At 38.1% G+C, this 17,152-nt stretch overlaps 2 protein-coding genes across 3 annotated transcripts in view; one reads left to right on the top strand and one right to left on the bottom strand.

Moving 5' to 3' along the window:
- The first annotated feature begins 425 nt into the window (after positions 1 to 425).
- On the top strand, positions 426 to 10,165 carry LOC124275828 (vesicle-trafficking protein SEC22b-like). Of its 2 annotated transcripts, none has more exons than XM_046711507.1 (5): positions 426 to 644; positions 855 to 970; positions 3,560 to 3,720; positions 8,192 to 8,337; positions 9,119 to 10,165. In XM_046711507.1, the coding sequence occupies exons 1-5, from the start codon at positions 570 to 572 to the stop codon at positions 9,185 to 9,187; spliced, it is 567 nt and encodes a 188-aa protein (XP_046567463.1). In that variant the 5' UTR covers positions 426 to 569; the 3' UTR covers positions 9,188 to 10,165. The 2 variants fall into 2 exon arrangements, with proteins under 2 accessions (XP_046567463.1, XP_046567464.1); XM_046711508.1 differs by having other exon boundaries at positions 8,192 to 8,362.
- A 2,769-nt stretch (positions 10,166 to 12,934) lies between these two features.
- The window catches only part of LOC124275824 (adenylate kinase isoenzyme 5-like), a 54,330-nt gene continuing 50,112 nt past the window's right edge, over positions 12,935 to 17,152 (bottom strand). The window contains 1 exon segment of the mRNA XM_046711504.1: positions 12,935 to 15,819. Coding sequence (XP_046567460.1) covers positions 15,748 to 15,819 — 72 coding nt within the window. The 3' untranslated portion in view covers positions 12,935 to 15,747.

The raw sequence follows: 17,152 nt of genomic DNA, 5'->3' as shown, positions 1-17,152 counted from the left end.
GGTTACTGAAGGTTCATTCTAACCCGGACCTTGACGGGTATATTTTTTGGAAGTGGAAACACAAAGGAAGAGTTGTCAGATCGATACATTTTTAACGATTAGTTTGTTTATGTTAACTAAACGATTTTAGAAGAAGCCGTAAATATAGAAACGGAAGAAAACAGTTGCAATTATTTGCATGACTCAAACAACGGAGCAGAAATGCAGTATTTTGTTAATCAGTGTTGAGCATATTAAGGGCAATAACATATGCTTCCTTTCTAACAGAATTATTAATATTTTAGAAAAATTAAAGAAATTAAATAACGGTTCTTCATTTCTCCTTATTATCATCTTCCCTCTTTTCACGGACATTAATCCAGAGCGCTGTTTACCAGAATTTGACTGTAGACACAATAAGTTGTACGTCTACTAGTATATTTCTAGCCACGTCATTTTCTACAGTGCAGACAGCTTTCCAGCTGGATTGTGTACATTGACATACATCACGTTTACTCTTCTACACGTCAGCTGACGTGACCAGTTTTCGGATTTGAATCGAATGATGTTTTAAGCATCTCACAGTCAAAATGGTTTTGCTGACAATGATCGCGCGTGTTGCTGACGGCCTGCCACTGGCAGCGTCTGTCCAAGAAGATGAACAGGTAGCGTCTTGACTCAGTTTGTACCGGTACCTGTTTGGTCGTGACAATTGGGTCTACTGCCGGACAAATATGTAATTGCGCATTGCCAAACAATATAATGTTGGTATTCGGTTTAAAAGCATTCTTTCTTTCATTCCATTATCACAATCAGTGTCAATTACTCCATGTTCAAATCTGATGTGATATCGAAAGTGGAATCATGTGTTTCAGGCCGGTCGAGGAATGATGGAATATCAGAATCAAGCAAAGCAGCTATTCCGTAAAATCTCCACCGACCCACAGCCACCAACTAGATGCAGTCTGGAAACCGGACCTTTCATATTCCAGTAAGATGTTAATGCTCAGACATTTTACTTGTTAGCCTAGGCTATGGGCAGTTTGTAGTCAAACAATACAAATCATGTAAAACATATCCTGGTGTCAGGGGTTTTCGACGATGTAAGACAAAAACATAATTCTTATCTTTAATGTCATTTATAATTTTATTTTACTAACCTTGAGTGATAAATAATATATTCATCTATTTCACGCAAAAATATTAAGTGTTTCCTACAGAAATAGCGTAGATGACATCGTATCGGTGAAATCGCTGCCGCTCTCCTCATCCGGGTATTTTGTATGTGTTTTCGACGATGAGCCATATTTTTTGCTCCGCACTGCGAAGGAGTGAGGTCATCACGTGTCTTCCTATTTATATACTGCCTGTCAGTAGCAGACAACTGATCTTACCAAATTTTCACTTGCTATTTTTGCTATTTTTTCAAATTGCCTAAATTGATTTTGCATCTGAAGTGGTATACGATCTCGGGTAAATAATATTGATGTTTGTTTGCTTTTTGTTAAACTTAACTTCCGGATTTCCATTGTCAATAAAACTTCTTACGACAACGACTGGGCATCCGCCCTACTGATGAAACTGCTTGTGCACTCCAATCGCGCACATACTCCCCCGATATAGCGTGAGCCATGCAATCGTCTTAAATCACCAGAACGTCGAATTCAGCTAGCTTTGGGATACTTTTCCTACCTGCAAACTGACTGTTTATGATGTCAATCAGTTTAGCAATAAATGTATAGACCCAATGTTGGAATGACTTCTGCCTGTATCCGGGTAATCCCCCCTTAAATTTCATCCTCGTCAAATCATATCACCTGAACATATATTGCTCATCTGATAAGGATCTGACATGTTTCTTTAATTGTATCTGAACATACTGAAAGACATATCCAACTTCTAACGATGCAACTCAAATTTTTGTCAATATTCCATGATGTCATCTTGTGGAAATATAAGCGAATAGTCACCATGTCATCAGAAACCCCTAAGTATATACTGCAGGTCGAATATATTTTTTTTTATGCGGATTTTCGTTTGTTGAGAGATCAGTGTCAACGACCGGGGAAGTGAAATTTGTGTAAGTCCCGCTGTACCCTAAATAGTAGCCGTTGTCTGATTGGTTAAATCCGTTCAGCCGTCTCATGTTTTATTGGATGGTCATAGGTCGCTCAAAGGATAGCTGACACGACCTACTAGGGTTTGTTAGACTCAGTATAGCAGTGTAATGAATAATACTGAGCCTAAGTTTACTTAGACTGTACATATTCCATTTTGTCTGTGTTACCCTATAATGAGGTACTTAAGTACTGTCGGAAATGCTAGAAAAATGCTTTTTGACTTATATTTAAAATTCAGAGGTATTACAGATACTTAAATAACAAATATCACTTCAAGAAACATCTACCTAATGTAGACCGAGGGAATAAATTTTGAGACATGCTCTAAAATGTGTTTTTACTGATGAAAATACCAAAAACTTAGAAAAATAAGGGGTAGTGGGACGTTATTTGATACAAACATTAACTGCCTGTGTTACATCATCAGCATGCACGGTATCGACAGGTGAAATTGACACCTGAGCACACGCTCGGGTGAGGGGTCATCTCAATAGATGTTTTGTTCAAAATGTTGAATATGTGTACGTATAGTATACGTATCAGTTATGTAAGGGATCATTTGTGTATGTGTGTTTGTTTTGAAATAAACATACGAATTACTGTACATTGGAAAGAATCCTATCACTTGTGTTATCTTATCGATTGATTGTAGAAATGTGCAACGTTTTAATAAATGTTTTGCATGTCAACAGTATATTTCATTGAACAAATATGGATGTAATTCGATTTAAAATAGTTGTGAACATTGGCCAAAGACATAAAGTTTGTAGACCGCCCGTCTAAGCATTCCCTTGTCAAAGTTGTCAAGGATGGTTTTACGTCCCGGTTTGGCATTTGAGACGGTCCCTGTCTTGTCTGATTTGTTTACAATATTGTAAACTTGTTGGTAAGACATGCCAACAGCTCTACAAGTTCTGTAATAAACCCTTTCTAAACTCATGACAGTTTTACCTCTGTCTTTTTTAAGCAGAAAAACCTATAAAGCTTTGCAACACTCGACTGCAAATCGTTGGCCATAGTGGACGCTGTGATAAAGATGTGCATGCATGACGGGAAACTTGTTTATTAAGACTTAACATTTATATTAATATTTCTTCAATAAAGAAAACGATAATTAAGTAAAGTAACATGAACATTCAACATTTATTTGTGTAGGAAAAATGTTAATTTATATTTTTACACCACCTGTATTATTAGCATAAATGTAAAGACTATTTCAGATTTCTGTTGTTTAACTCTGAAAAAATCTTAAGTTGCTGTTTTGGTACCTAATTCTCTCCTGTAAACTGCCCTTTAAATGCATGGGAATGTTAAATCGATTGAAATAAAAATTAGGTAAACAATAGGCGAGTTGATATATTGCAGCATAGTACATTTATCACCTTTATAAAGATATTAAGGCTAAAAAGCATTTTTCTAGCATTTCCGACAGTACTTTAACAGTTGATACTTTGTTACAGCTACTTCTTGGAACGTGGTGTGTGCTACCTTGTGTTGTGTGAGAAGTCCTTTTCCAAAAGACTAGCATACACCTACTTAGAGGACCTACAGGGCGAGTTTGCAAGCCAGTTTGGCTCCCGAGTGGAAACAGTTTCAAGGCCTTACAGCTTTATTGAATTTGGTAAGAGTTAGCGCTGGAGTGATTGATCAAATAATCTGTTTCCTGACTCCTAAAACTGCAATGTAAACAACATACTTGTGTGCACGTCATTACAGGAAGTATCTATGATTGTTTTGATCATGCTATTAATTGGTGTTGTTTCATTTGCACAGTGTTAGGATTGTGTGCTGTTATTGCCCACATTGATTTTGTGGTGGGGTTTATGTTTACAAACGATTATTGATCAATTACTGAGCTTTGATTATTGATCTGCATTTTGTCAGCGACGACCAGCACTAGTAAGAGTGGTCGAGAAAGGCCAAATGATTTGTTGTGAATGTGTGATGAATGAAAAGCTGCTTTCACTTACATGGTATGACTGTATGATAAATATAATTGAAGCTTTCACCTTACCATATCAGTGTTAGAAGTTAACTTATAATGTTAGCCATAAAGGCTAGTTTGTTGTCTTTCACTGGGCTTAATGAAAGATCCCAGGCCCAGGAAACAGAAAAAGCAGAGAAAAAAGATGTTTCAAATGTTACACTGCACAGTGTATACCCATCTTCAAGCTTTAGCCGTTGTCTAAACCCTAACCAGAATTTTCAAAAAATGCTTTATGATCAGTGAGCCCTGACAGTGACACTGACCAATATCAGTTGTTATTGATACATTAGTGTCTTAGTAATTCTATAACTGTTCAATATAAAAAAAAATCAGGAGATCTGATGTGTAATGTGTGTCACTTACTCAAATACTTCAACTTGATCAGTTGATATATACCTCTCAAGACAGACTTTTTCCAAAGCAAAGGCATAACTGCAAAATTAAACATATTCACAGTATCTGGTGATATGTCATTATTGATTTAATATTGATTACAAAATCAAATGATCGCACCAGCTTGCTGTTATATGCAGCAATGAGGAACAGGTTGGTGTTGGCTGACCCATTTAAGAAAGCTCAGTGGTCAGAAAATAAATACATTAAATTGCATGTACATTGTTTTGTAGAAGTCTCAATTGTTGTTATTTGACTTCAGTTTGAGTAATGACAGGGATGAAGATGTCTTTGAGATTGTCAGTAATACTTTATTCATTCTATTACGAGAGATTGGTATAATTATCCAGCCTTTTACAGTAGTGCAGGACTATTGCAATAGTTGACAGTTGTCACAATCCTTTTTCAATAGCACTGACTACTATTCCAATACAATTGCAAATAGTGGAAATAGCCCCAGTAGTAGAATGGGTGGTCATTTCCTCATGGTTGTATCAAGACAATGTATCAAGGGGTAGATCAGATGGCAGGGATGGCAACAGGAAAATCTATTTTCAGCTGAAAACGTAATATTGTGTCATCGAGTTGAGGGTTTCTGAATGGATTTTGATGATGCACAATTGAACAATTTGAAATAAAGTCCGCGGATCAGCGGAAAATTGCCATCTCTGAGATGGTCATAATGACTGTGAAGTGAGGCATTTTTCAGGTTGCTTTCATTGTAGAGATCATTTTCTGGGACATGTAGTCTTTCAAATGATCAAGACTTTTATATCTATATGCTTGACATTGAAAGAGAGCACCTTGCAGTCTCTAATGTTGAATGAACATTATAGCAACACTTGAAGCTCCTCACACTATTGATTTGTTGTCTGCAAGTTACTATGGTTACTGATTCATTCAGTCAACACCTGTGACATTGGTGTCTTGTTCCCAACTTTTTGTTTGTTGTTTAACGCCGCACTCAGCAATATTCCAGCTTTTATGGCAGCGGTGTGTAAATAACAAAGTATGGACCAGATAATCCAGTGTTCAACAGCGTGAGCATCAATCTACAGAAGTGGGATACAATGACATGTGTCAACCAAGTCAGCGAGCCTGAATACCTGATTCCTTAATTCGAGCCCCATACGACATGCATGGGTTGCTGAAGACCAATTCTAGCCCGGATCTTCACAGATTTCCCAACTCTAGTCAGCACACAGCATGTAACATGTTGTACAATATTGTAATCCAAGACTTCTGATACAATACAGTAATGACTCATACTCTAGCAAAGAATGTAATAGGATTCAAGTAATTGAATTACCTTTGTGAAATAAGTCATGTTTATAAATGTCTTATTAATTTTTGAAATTGTATGGAATCAGGTTGGCAGTCCTGAGTAATCTCCAAGTTTCCATTAGATAGTGGAAGAGAACAGTGAAACACAAAGAAATGTATACACAGCAGTGTTTCCGTTCTCCGGTATATACCTGAAAATCGCCGGTAAAATTCGTTGGGGACCGGTAAATTGAAAGCCAACCAGACACTGTGTCCGTTAAATAATCATGCATTAAAATAAAAAAATTCATGGGTAAGCGAAATCACAGTCTTGGCTGTGCTTTCATGGTCGCAAATATTGTTATGTTTCGGTAATACCCAGGCTAAAAATAACTTTAAAATGAGTACTTACAGTATGGTAATAGGATATGACTGGCAAATTTCATTCATGACCAGTAAAATTTTAGGTTGCCAGACACAGTGTCCGATAAATAATTTAGTCAGCGGAAACACTGCACAGTGTATGAAATAAGCCAAAAATCCAACCAGACATCAGGTTTTAACCAGACCAAATATGGTGAATTTTCTCAGATGTATGGAACATCTAAATTTATACCAGACCCTCGGGCTGGCTAGCTGTTATTTAGACCGTCTGTCAGAAGTCTAGACCGTCTCGGGCGGTCGGACGGGCTTATTTTATACACTGGTATGCATATTGTATTAAAAACCAACTTGTCTTTTTTTATAAATTAAAGTTAACAAAACACTCGTACTTAATAGGTGTACTTGGTGTCTAATAGTATTAATGGTGTGTGATATACTATCTTATGTTCTTTGGTTTGATATGTTTTTTGAGCTGTGTTTATCTCTCAACTCAAGATTGCATTCTACTGTAATGTCTGCAGATTTTGCCTGTAGCTGTCCATTTTACAAAAAAGATATCTAACAATACCTGCCCCAGCTTGTTATTGATTTCTTTTCAGTAGCCTTCAATCTTCAGATAACAGGTTTTATCTTGAGTCATATTGCTATTAATAACAATACATGAATAGAAAAGATGTTCAATCAATGAAATTACTTCAGAGAGTGACAAGGGTCTATTTTCACTGATGCAAATTTTATTGCAATAGTACACCAAAAGTGCAATAGTACTGAAATAGTAGTGTGATCGTTGTGAAGTGCGGCAATGGTATTTAACCAACTTTAATGCTTGTTTATTATTTTGATCTTTGTAATAAGCAGAATGACGTATTGTTGACAGTGATGAACTCTGCCAATTTCTACCGTGTTGTAACAGAATCAAAGGATGTAGCTCCAGTCCTTATCCATTCCAATCAGCTGATGGCAGTTTTGAAATTAGCTTTTTCTGATGAATAATTTGTTTTATTTATGACTAGTTGTGACTGTTGAAAGTGTTTAGTCATATGCAGGTTATCAATTATAGATTTCGATTCCTATTGATGAAGCAGGTCATGACACGCATCGAAATGAACATAATCATAAGACATGAGATTAAGGTGTCCATAGATTAAAGTGACTAATGCCTTGCCATTAAACCACAGGAAGATGAATAGTTCTCAAGATGTTATTAGTTTCTTTCAAGATGTCCTGGGTTTGCTGAGTATGAAGATATCAATACAGTGTTAGAATAGTGTCTGACCCTCTTCACCTGGAAGTTACAACCCTGAGTGTATGAGAAAAGATATCAATAAGGTTCTGATAATGTATAATCATGGTGCAAACAGGAAGAAATTTCTGTGAAAATACTCAGAAGAACAAAAGGCAGTTGACTGTGACTGATATGTGATCGGTGCAAACAGGAAGAAATTTCTGGGAATGAGGCAGTTCATATTCCCCATTTATAAATTACACGAAAAGTCAAAAGAATTGTCTGAACATTTAATACACCAAAACTGAAACAAAACAATAAACCCAAGGAAAAATCCCCCATACTGCACATTCACCGATAGTGTGAATGATAAGTAAATGTCTGTATAAATGTCTTCCTAATGGAACCAATCTAATTAGCAATTTGTAACTCCAGGTTGGAGCTCTATATGGACGATCCTGTCCCTCAGCAATATGTCTAACAATACCGCCGACGTTAAACTGATTAACGCTGTCGTCCACTATAACCACAAAATACATGAGATTTTAAAACCCACGTGCATATACGCATAGCGACAGGTGTATTCGGGCGCTCTGAGTGACCCAAGCTAATAACGAACACATCTATTTCCTTCTTTTCAATCGGTCCTCTGCTAAGCCGTCCAATGCAGTCCTGTGCTAAGCGGATAATTACTTACATACAATAACATAGACTTGTAGTGCCATGGCTGCTGCTGTGTGGACAGGGGTCCAGGTCTGTACAGTGGCTGACTAGTTGCCATGTCGGAGAAGACACTCCCTGGGGAATTGATACCTGTAGTCATCTCTTGTGTACTTTCAGACACATTTATTCAAAAAACAAGGAAGTCGTACATGGATTCAAGAGCAAGACGGAACTTGACCAACATTAACACAGAACTTCAGGATGTACAGAGAATCATGGTGCAGAATATTGATGATGTCTTACAGCGAGGGAAGCTCTGTCAGGTACGTCTCATTGGGGCTTTGGATTGTTGCCAGTTGCCAGTTACAGCTCATGGCTAAGGGTGTCTTTTCTTTTTTTAATTTGTTTAAGTGAGTGCTTTAGTTAATGATGTAGTGATATTGAACAAATTAATACAGAAATTGGTTTAAGATACATATACATGCTTAGAAATTGTTGTCCATTGAATATGATGTGACTGAATGAAACAGCAAGGGGAATATGTTCATAGACCAATGCTGTACTGTTGATTTGATGGCAATTATCATCATCAGGACTATAATTTCATTGCTTTCATGTTTTATAGGTTTTCCAAAGAATCTTGGAAAAAAAATGTTGTCCAGCAATATGTGGCATGTTTTAGTAGAAGCTGTTTAAGGAGTGAATACAGCTGCATGCATTCTCATGCATGTTCAGTGTCTTTTGTACAGCAGACCCATGAAGATCCAGGCTAGAATGGATATTCAGTAACCCATGCTTGTCATAAGAGGCTACTAATGGGATCGGGTGGTCAGGCTCGCTGGCTTGGCTGACACATGTCATCGTATCCCAATTGCATAGATCGATGCTCATGCTGTTGATCACTGGATTGTCTGAATGAGACTCGATTATTTACAGACCGCCCCCATATAGTTGGAATATTGCCGAGTGCGGCGTAAAACTCAACTCACTCACTCTTTCATAGCACAGGTAGACAGCTATATTGGAAATCACTGTCTTTTGATTATGCAATTGACTTCCAGTGAAATATTGTTCCTGATGTCATATCATCTGTTTACTTTACAGTTCTCGGTGATAAAGCTAGCAACCTATCAACTTTGTCACAGAAATACAAAAAAGATGCGAAATATTTGAACTTGCGTTCTTCCTACTTCAAGATTGGTGTGGCAGTCATAGTTGTAGTGGTGTTCCTATTGTTCTTCCGCTACTGGTTCCTGTGATGATCACACGACCCGTGAACTACATGGAGCATCACATGACCACAGTTTGTGGCAAGGGGTCACATGACTTGACTGTGCTACACGATGTTCTCAGAAGCTTGATTGAGCAGGAGATGCATATTGTCAGTGCAGGAGAGGAGGAAGATTGTAAACACTGATGATGCTTAAATTCTGTGCCTACGCAGTGACAGTTTCCTGCCCAGGATGTGACACGTGATCGTCTACATGCTTTGCTGCATACTAATAATAATGTGAGCCATAACTGCATCATTAAATCAGACACTATGTACAATGTTTATGTATCTGGTTTAAAACATTTGACAGTCTCCACACATTGTCTGTAATAATTTACAGGGTTAATACGTCTATGGTATTGTTGACAGGGTGGAGACAATTACCGACATGCAAGATGCTACAAGGAGTGTTGAACTAAATAATTCAAAGAGTTACTTCCCTTCCCCAGTCCATCTACCGGTACTTATATGTCAGTGACTTACATTTGTTAACTAGATATGGAGGACCTTCATGTTCTTCACCTACTAATTCCTATTTACCTTTATGTAATTTGGTCGCCGACCTGGCCTGACCTCCAAAGTGATAAAATAAAGATATTAGTTAATCGGATGGGAAGCGAATACCATCGTCTATCTGTGCCACAAGTGACTCACATCTAGTCCTAGCACAGTCGTAGCGGATATCCTGTCTGATTTCAGTTAATTCTCTCTGAGCTAATTAGGATAAGGTATAGAGTAAAGTATTCTGGCATGGACTGATCTGTCATCACACTGATTGTGTCATTGAAACATGATTGCACAAATTCCTTTTTTGTCAGATGTACAAATGTATGCATGTTACTTCAGACCTTAATAAAGATGAAAGATCTAATATTTAATTACATCTTGAATTTAATGTCTTATAAATTTTCTAAGTTCATGATTGAATGGGTATTTGCTCAGCTGACTTCATCAGAGTTTGGTGAAAATGTTAATATTTATTAATACTTTAGCTGTATGCAATGTTTCTAAACAAGAAGGGCGGTGGGGTAGCCTAATGGTTAAAGTGTTGGCTCGTCATGCCGAAGACCCGGGTTTGAATCCCCACATGGGCACAATGTGTGAAGCCCATTTCTGGTGTCCCCCGTGATGTTGCTGGAATATTGCTAAAAGCGGCATAAACCCAAACTCAAGTCAGTCAGTCAGTCTAAACAAGAACACGAGTGACTGGTCAATTATCATAGGGATGGATCCAAATTTCACATTATATTCTTACACCTAGTGTAAGTATCACCTGTACTGACTGTGTGTGTGTATGTGTCTGTGTGTTTGTGTCTGTGTGTGTGAGAAAGTAAACTGAGACCACATTATGTAGACTTGAGTGAGTGAGTTTAGTTTTACACCGCACTCAGCAACATTCCAGCTATATAGCGGCAGTCTGTAAATAATCGAGTCTGGACCAGACAATCCAGTGATCAACAGCATGAGCATCGATCTACGCATTTGAGATATGATGACACGTGTCAACCAAGTTCAGCAAGCCTGACCACCCAATCCCGTTAGTTACCTCTTACAACAAGCATGGGTTACTGAAGATCAGATCTTCACGGGTCCCGTAGACTGGAACCATTGCATTTATGAAGATATATTAACACACACATCTGTAGACAAGGTTTAAGTTCAATGTCTAATTCTCTGACAAACAACAAACTCCTAAAGGTATTTTTATCAAATTGTTTTCAAATTTGGTAGTGATTTTGTACTATGTCCTATCTAAACTTCATTAGTGAAACTCCTACAGTCATTTGTCTCTTGCTAAAATCTGTGAACAGTAGTGAGTGGGTTTGGTTTTACACCGCTTTTAGCAATATTACAGCAATATCACGGGCGGGGACACAAGAATGGGCTTAACACACTGTACCCATGTGGGGAATCGATCCCGGTTTTGGGCATGACGAGCAAACGCTTTAACCACTAGGTTACTCCACCGCCCCTGTGAACAGGAACTTCTGAGACCTTGGCTTATTCAGGGGCTACACAGGAAATGACAGACTTAAGAAAGTTTGTCAAGTTTATTGATCAGTTCACAAAGACAAATCAGTCAGAAATTGGCCTTGTTATGTTAGATGTTGAATGGGAACACTTTTAATGGATACACAACTTCTTTATTGCAATAGATGCAACGTTTCGGCGTAGATCTTAACACCGTTATCAAGCAAATGATCATAACGTTATCAAGAAGTTGTCCATCCATTAAAAGTGTTCCTCTTCATCATAGCAGCTTCTAAATGTCACTTGAAGAAGTTATGTTAGATGTTACAGATTTAAGAGATTCCAACTTGTTTCACTTGCCAGATGTCCGCAATAATGTTTAACAACAGTGATGCATGTAGGTGATTGGAAAGGATGCGAGATGGATCTTAGATGCAGCCAGACTGACTGACTGAGTTTTGGTTTTACGCTGCTTTTAGCAATATTCCAGCAACGTCACGGCGGGGGACACCAGAAATGGGGTTCACACATTGTACCCATGTGGGGATTCGAACCCGGGTCTTCGGCGTGACGAACCACTAGGCTATCCCACCGCCCCTCGATGCAGCCAGAGGTTCTGGCACTTTAACATGCTTCCCCTGACTTAAGCAACTAATCCAAAGTCCTAATGTACCAAAATTCTGTTTGGTTTAGTCAGCTCAATAAAAGTCTATATGAAACACTAAAATGTGCTAAAGATGATGCTTAGAGCTAAGTTCAGGATGACAGACTCTGGTTTTTATCTGATTCTGATGTTACATATGTACAAGTTTGAATATTTAGTATTGTTTTAGAGGAGGAGGGTGTGTGTGTGTGTGTGTGTGTAGCCTTGTGGTTAAAGCATTCACTTCTCACGCTGAAGACCCGGGTTCGATTCCCCACATGGGTACAATGAGTAAAGCCCATTTCTGGGGTCCCCAGCCATGATAATGCTGGAATATTGATAAAAGTGGCATAAGACTAAACTCACTCTCTTACTAGTATTGTTTTAAGGTGAATATCAATTAACCCTTTGACCTCCAACCAGTATAGTATCAATCTCATCCCCAAAGATGTTTTTGTCTGTTATGGTTGAAATGTCAGACATGTTATGATTGATCATTCCTACATCTTGGACTTCAGACTTGAATGTAAGGTATCAAATCATTATCTTTTCAACTTCAGATTTGAATGTAGGGTATCGATTCAGTGATACATGGATTTACATGGAGTCCTGTATTTGAGGGTCCCTGGGACTCATACTCTTAATTTTCAGGGGTCCTGAACAACAAATTGGGGTCCCAGACACTTAAATATTATTATTAATACTGTTATTGTATTGTGTATCATGATCATCACATTGTTACAGTAATTAAATTGCAAATAATACCATAACCCAGCTAGTAGCCAACTCTGTGATAACGTATTGTCACTTGATTGGAATTTTTACAAAAAGTATTTGGACTTTTTCTGAGTCCCAGTGAATATTTTTGTTGTGTCCATTGTCAGAGTATAGGAGGCAGGAATTTGCGTCCTGTAAATCCCTGGTGATAGGATACCTCTGAATTTGAAACACTGTCTGTTCATCTGTCATTTTCTCCCTAACATGGAGGAAATGTGGAGACTATCTTGCAGCAGTTAAAAACAAAGACTGTGAATTGAGTAACATTTTTTTATCTGAAAGATGGGAACATGCTATTTGAACAATTTCCTTTATAAGGCAGATGAGTCTTTGCAACAGAGGGAATGTAGACAGGGAGTTAAATATGTCAACAGTGTCATCAGCACAATATTGTGTCATGACACATTATCACCACGTCCACTGTGAGCAACACCACCACGTCCAATGTGAGCATTCAACACAAGGTCCACCATGAGCAATACCAACACATCCAATGTGAGCGTCACCACCACATACTGAGAGCATCACCATATCGTCCAGTGAGGATCCCCACCACGTCTACTGAGCATCACGTCCACTGAGCATCACCATCACGTCCACTGAGCATCACCACCCATGTCCACTGCTAGCACAGCTACCATACACAAAACCATTTGGGACTGCCAAACCTACCCCTAGTCCCCTTTGATACTGATTGTATCATATCCAAGCATGTTTCTCTGGGACTATTTTATTGTGGTGTAAATATGTCCACACATTTGTGAAATAACCATACACAGAACAAATCTAATTACATGCCCAGCGTTGTTTCGAGAAGGAAGTACAGTCATTTATTCAAGGCATCTCCAGCTGTAATGACTAAACATTATCTTACTCAACATATTTCTAAACATTCTGATGGAAATTGATAAGGGAACAGATATGATCTAGGATATCCTGGGGAGAGTTGCTGTTGTATCTCAATCTGGATCTATAATGTTTAAGATTTCAGTCTTTTGTGCTTCATTTCAAATGCCAAAGGGACAAATTCATTTGAATCCTGAATATACTGTCTTGTTTTAATGACAAGGGTTTGAGAGTGCTGCAGTAGAAAAATATCTGGTCTCTCAAATCTTCTCATTGGTGTCGGTATGAATAATTCACCTGAAAATAATCTTGTTCTGTGTGTGTTCTATTGGTGTTGGTGAGCAGAACATCATAATGCCCTGTCTGTGATTATATATCAGATTTTTCTATGAAGCCAATGCTTTTACTTCTACAACATAATTTGACATTAAGCACTGGACACAAGGATTCTTAAACTGATGAAATGTGTCTTTCCGAAATGATGAAACAGCTAAAATAACTGTAGAAATGTCTATATTATTCCTTTGTGATGAATAATCTCAACATCATAAGTAATATCTTACATATACACAGAAGAGTAGTGTTACATTGTGTACAAGAGTGAAGTGGTACAAGGTGGACACTGCGGCACATCACAGTGTTCCACCATGGCTGATGCTACAGTGATATGGGGCAAGATCGTGGATGGTCTAAGGTAACAGTCAATAAAACATAATTTCTTGTCATACATGAATCATTGATATAATGGTTTCATTTAGAAAGGAATTGTCATGGTAACAAAATGGAGAAGGATTTGAGTTAAGTTGTATCTGACAAAAGGTACTTTTAAAGGTGGAAACAAAACGGACAAGGAATTTGAGTTACCGGTAGGTCGTATCTGACAAAGGTATTTTTAGAGGTGGTTTCTTTTTGAAAAAACAATGTCATGGAAACAACATAGACAGGAATTTGAGTTACCGGTAGGTCGTATCTGACAAAGGTACTTTTAAAGGTGGTTTCTTTTTGAAAATTTGAAAAAACAAAGTCATGGAAACAAAATGGACAGTGACTTGAGTTAAGTCACATCTGACATAACATATGTTTAAGGGCATATTTACGTGGTACACCTGCCTGACAGTAATATCCGTCACAAATACATGGTGATGTTGAGCTGGGGACACTTTATACAGTAACCCATTATACATACACAGTAAAACTGGCCTGTAAATACATCAGGACAGTACCTTTAATACATCAGGTATTGTCAGTACATCACTGACTCTATGCTATCACATCAACACAGGGTGAATAAATCGGTCGTATAAATACTTTAGACTTCTACTCACCAGTTGGTTATCACAGAAATTACTTTTCGACATGTTAGTAAAAGCCACTGGACAAAACGCAATGCACACATAAAACATTGAGATCATCGTTTAGATATGCCTCAAACAAAACAAAATCTGTCTTGTTTTGTTGCCTAAGCAACATTAACAATAACAACATTAAATAAACAAAATCACACATCTAAAACAGAAGACGGAATCACAGGGTTCATCTTTTCATTGACAATGAATCTGACAAATAATAAATAATTACTTCCAAGTCCACATTTGCAGGGAGTTTAAGAATATTTACAATGTATAAATATACAAAATATGTGCCATTTGAGGTACCAGGTATTACTGGCTGAAAATGTCTTGACTTCTAAATTCTAACATGGATTTTGAAGTAGATGAATACATCCAAAAATATCCCCACACCAACACTGACAGCATTATTACATATTATAGATTTTTCTCATGTCAATATTACTCTTACACATTCTTACATTGCTACATTCTCTTACAATGTTAATTTTGTGTCTCTCTGTTAAAGTTAATTTTTCTGAATATTGTTACATTACTGAACAAATAATCAATGTAACTGCAATATTTTCTTACATAACAGACCTTTCCGATGCTATGTTAAAGTTACATTTCCTCACTCTGTAACATTGTTGTACATATTTACCTGTTACACTTGTTATTTTCTTACAATGAACAGTGTCTTAATGCTTGATACATTTAGTTACAGTGTAATTGCTGCCCGCTGTTTAATGTCCACTGAAGGATCTCTAGCATGCTATTGTCCGTATCACCAAGAATCCTGTATAATATTGTCCACATTGGAGACTCCAGTTCCGTCTGAGTCTGCACAGATTCCATGCAGACCAGTCACAGGTCATGAACAATGGTGGCGATCTCACCACTTCTGGTTGTCCATGTACTTTTTCACCTCCACGAAGACGTCATCTGGCCCACTCTCCGCCTTGACCTGAAAGACACACATTGTTGCATGAGGACAACACTTTCTGTTATTGGCTTTTGAAATCTGCATATTGGGAGACTGATTCGGAAGTTGTACAATACTGGCACTGAACTAGAGCACATTAGAAACAGTAGTAAAAAAACAAGAAACATCAGAAACACCATCCGAACCACGAGCAGCAATATGGAAAAAAAGTCAGAAACTCTTGCATCAACAGAGAATCAGGAACACTACTAGGATTTCGGGACAATTCAGCAACACTTTCTGAGCTACCAGCAGCAATGTGAAAAACAAGTCACAAATACTAGCATCAACAGACAATCAGGAACACTACTAGGATTTCGGGACAATTCAGCAACACTTTCTGAGCCACCAGCAGCAATGTGGAAAACAAGTCAAACTCTAGCATCAACAGACAATCAGGAACACTACTAGGATTTCGGGAGACATCAGCAACACTTTCTGAGCCACCAGCAGCAATGTGAAAAACAAGTCACAAATACTAGCATCAACAGACAATCAGGAACACTACAAGGATTTCGGGACACATCAGCAACACTTTCTGAGCCACCAGCAGCAATGTGGAAAACAAGTCAGAAACTCTAGCATCAACAGAGAATCAGGAACACTACTAGGATTTCGGGACACATCAGCAACACTTTCTGAGCCACCAGCAGCAATGTGAAAAACAAGTCACAAATACTAGCATCAACAGACAATCAGGAACACTACTAGGATTTCGGGACACATCAGCAACACCATCCGAACCACGAGCAGCAATATGGAAAAAAAGTCAGAAACTCTAGCATCAACAGAGAATCAGGACCACTACTAGGATTTCGGGAGACATCAGCAACACTTTCTGAGCTACCAGCAGCAATGTGAAAAACAAGTCACAAATACTAGCATCAACAGACAATCAGGAACACTACTAGGATTTCGGGACACATCAGCAACACTTTCTGAGCCACCAGCAGCAATGTGGAAAACAAGTCAAACTCTAGCATCAACAGACAATCAGGAACACTACTAGGATTTCGGGACACATCAGCAACACTTTCTGAGCCACCAGCAGCAATGTGAAAAACAAGTCACAAATACTAGCATCAACAGACAATCAGGAACACTACTAGGATTTCGGGACACATCAGCAACACTTTCTGAGCCACCAGCAGCAATGTGAAAAAAGTCACAAATACTAGCATCAACAGACAATCAGAAACACTACTAGGATTTCGGGACACATCAGCAACACTTTCTGAGCCACCAGCAGCAATGTGAAAAAAAAGTCAAGTCAAACTCTAGCATCAACAGACAATCAGGAACACTACTAGGATTT

The sequence above is a fragment of the Haliotis rubra genome, unplaced genomic scaffold, assembly GCF_003918875.1.
Source record: "Haliotis rubra isolate DU_JTF1 unplaced genomic scaffold, ASM391887v1 Scf203, whole genome shotgun sequence".
NCBI lineage: Eukaryota > Metazoa > Mollusca > Gastropoda > Lepetellida > Haliotidae > Haliotis > Haliotis rubra.
This window is presented reverse-complemented; position numbering and strand designations above follow the sequence as displayed.

What these genes read in the sequence shown, in the direction of transcription:
- LOC124275828 (XM_046711508.1), top strand. Translation starts at nt 570, where the DNA reads ATGGTTTTGCTGACAATGATCGCGCGTGTTGCTGACGGCCTGCCACTG. An exon ending in ACCGGACCTTTCATATTCCA is followed by an intron (nt 971 to 3,559) that starts GTAAGATGTTAA and finishes ACTTTGTTACAG; the next exon opens with CTACTTCTTGGAACGTGGTG. An exon ending in TCTCATTGGGGCTTTGGATT is followed by an intron (nt 8,363 to 9,118) that starts GTTGCCAGTTGC and finishes TTTACTTTACAG; the next exon opens with TTCTCGGTGATAAAGCTAGC.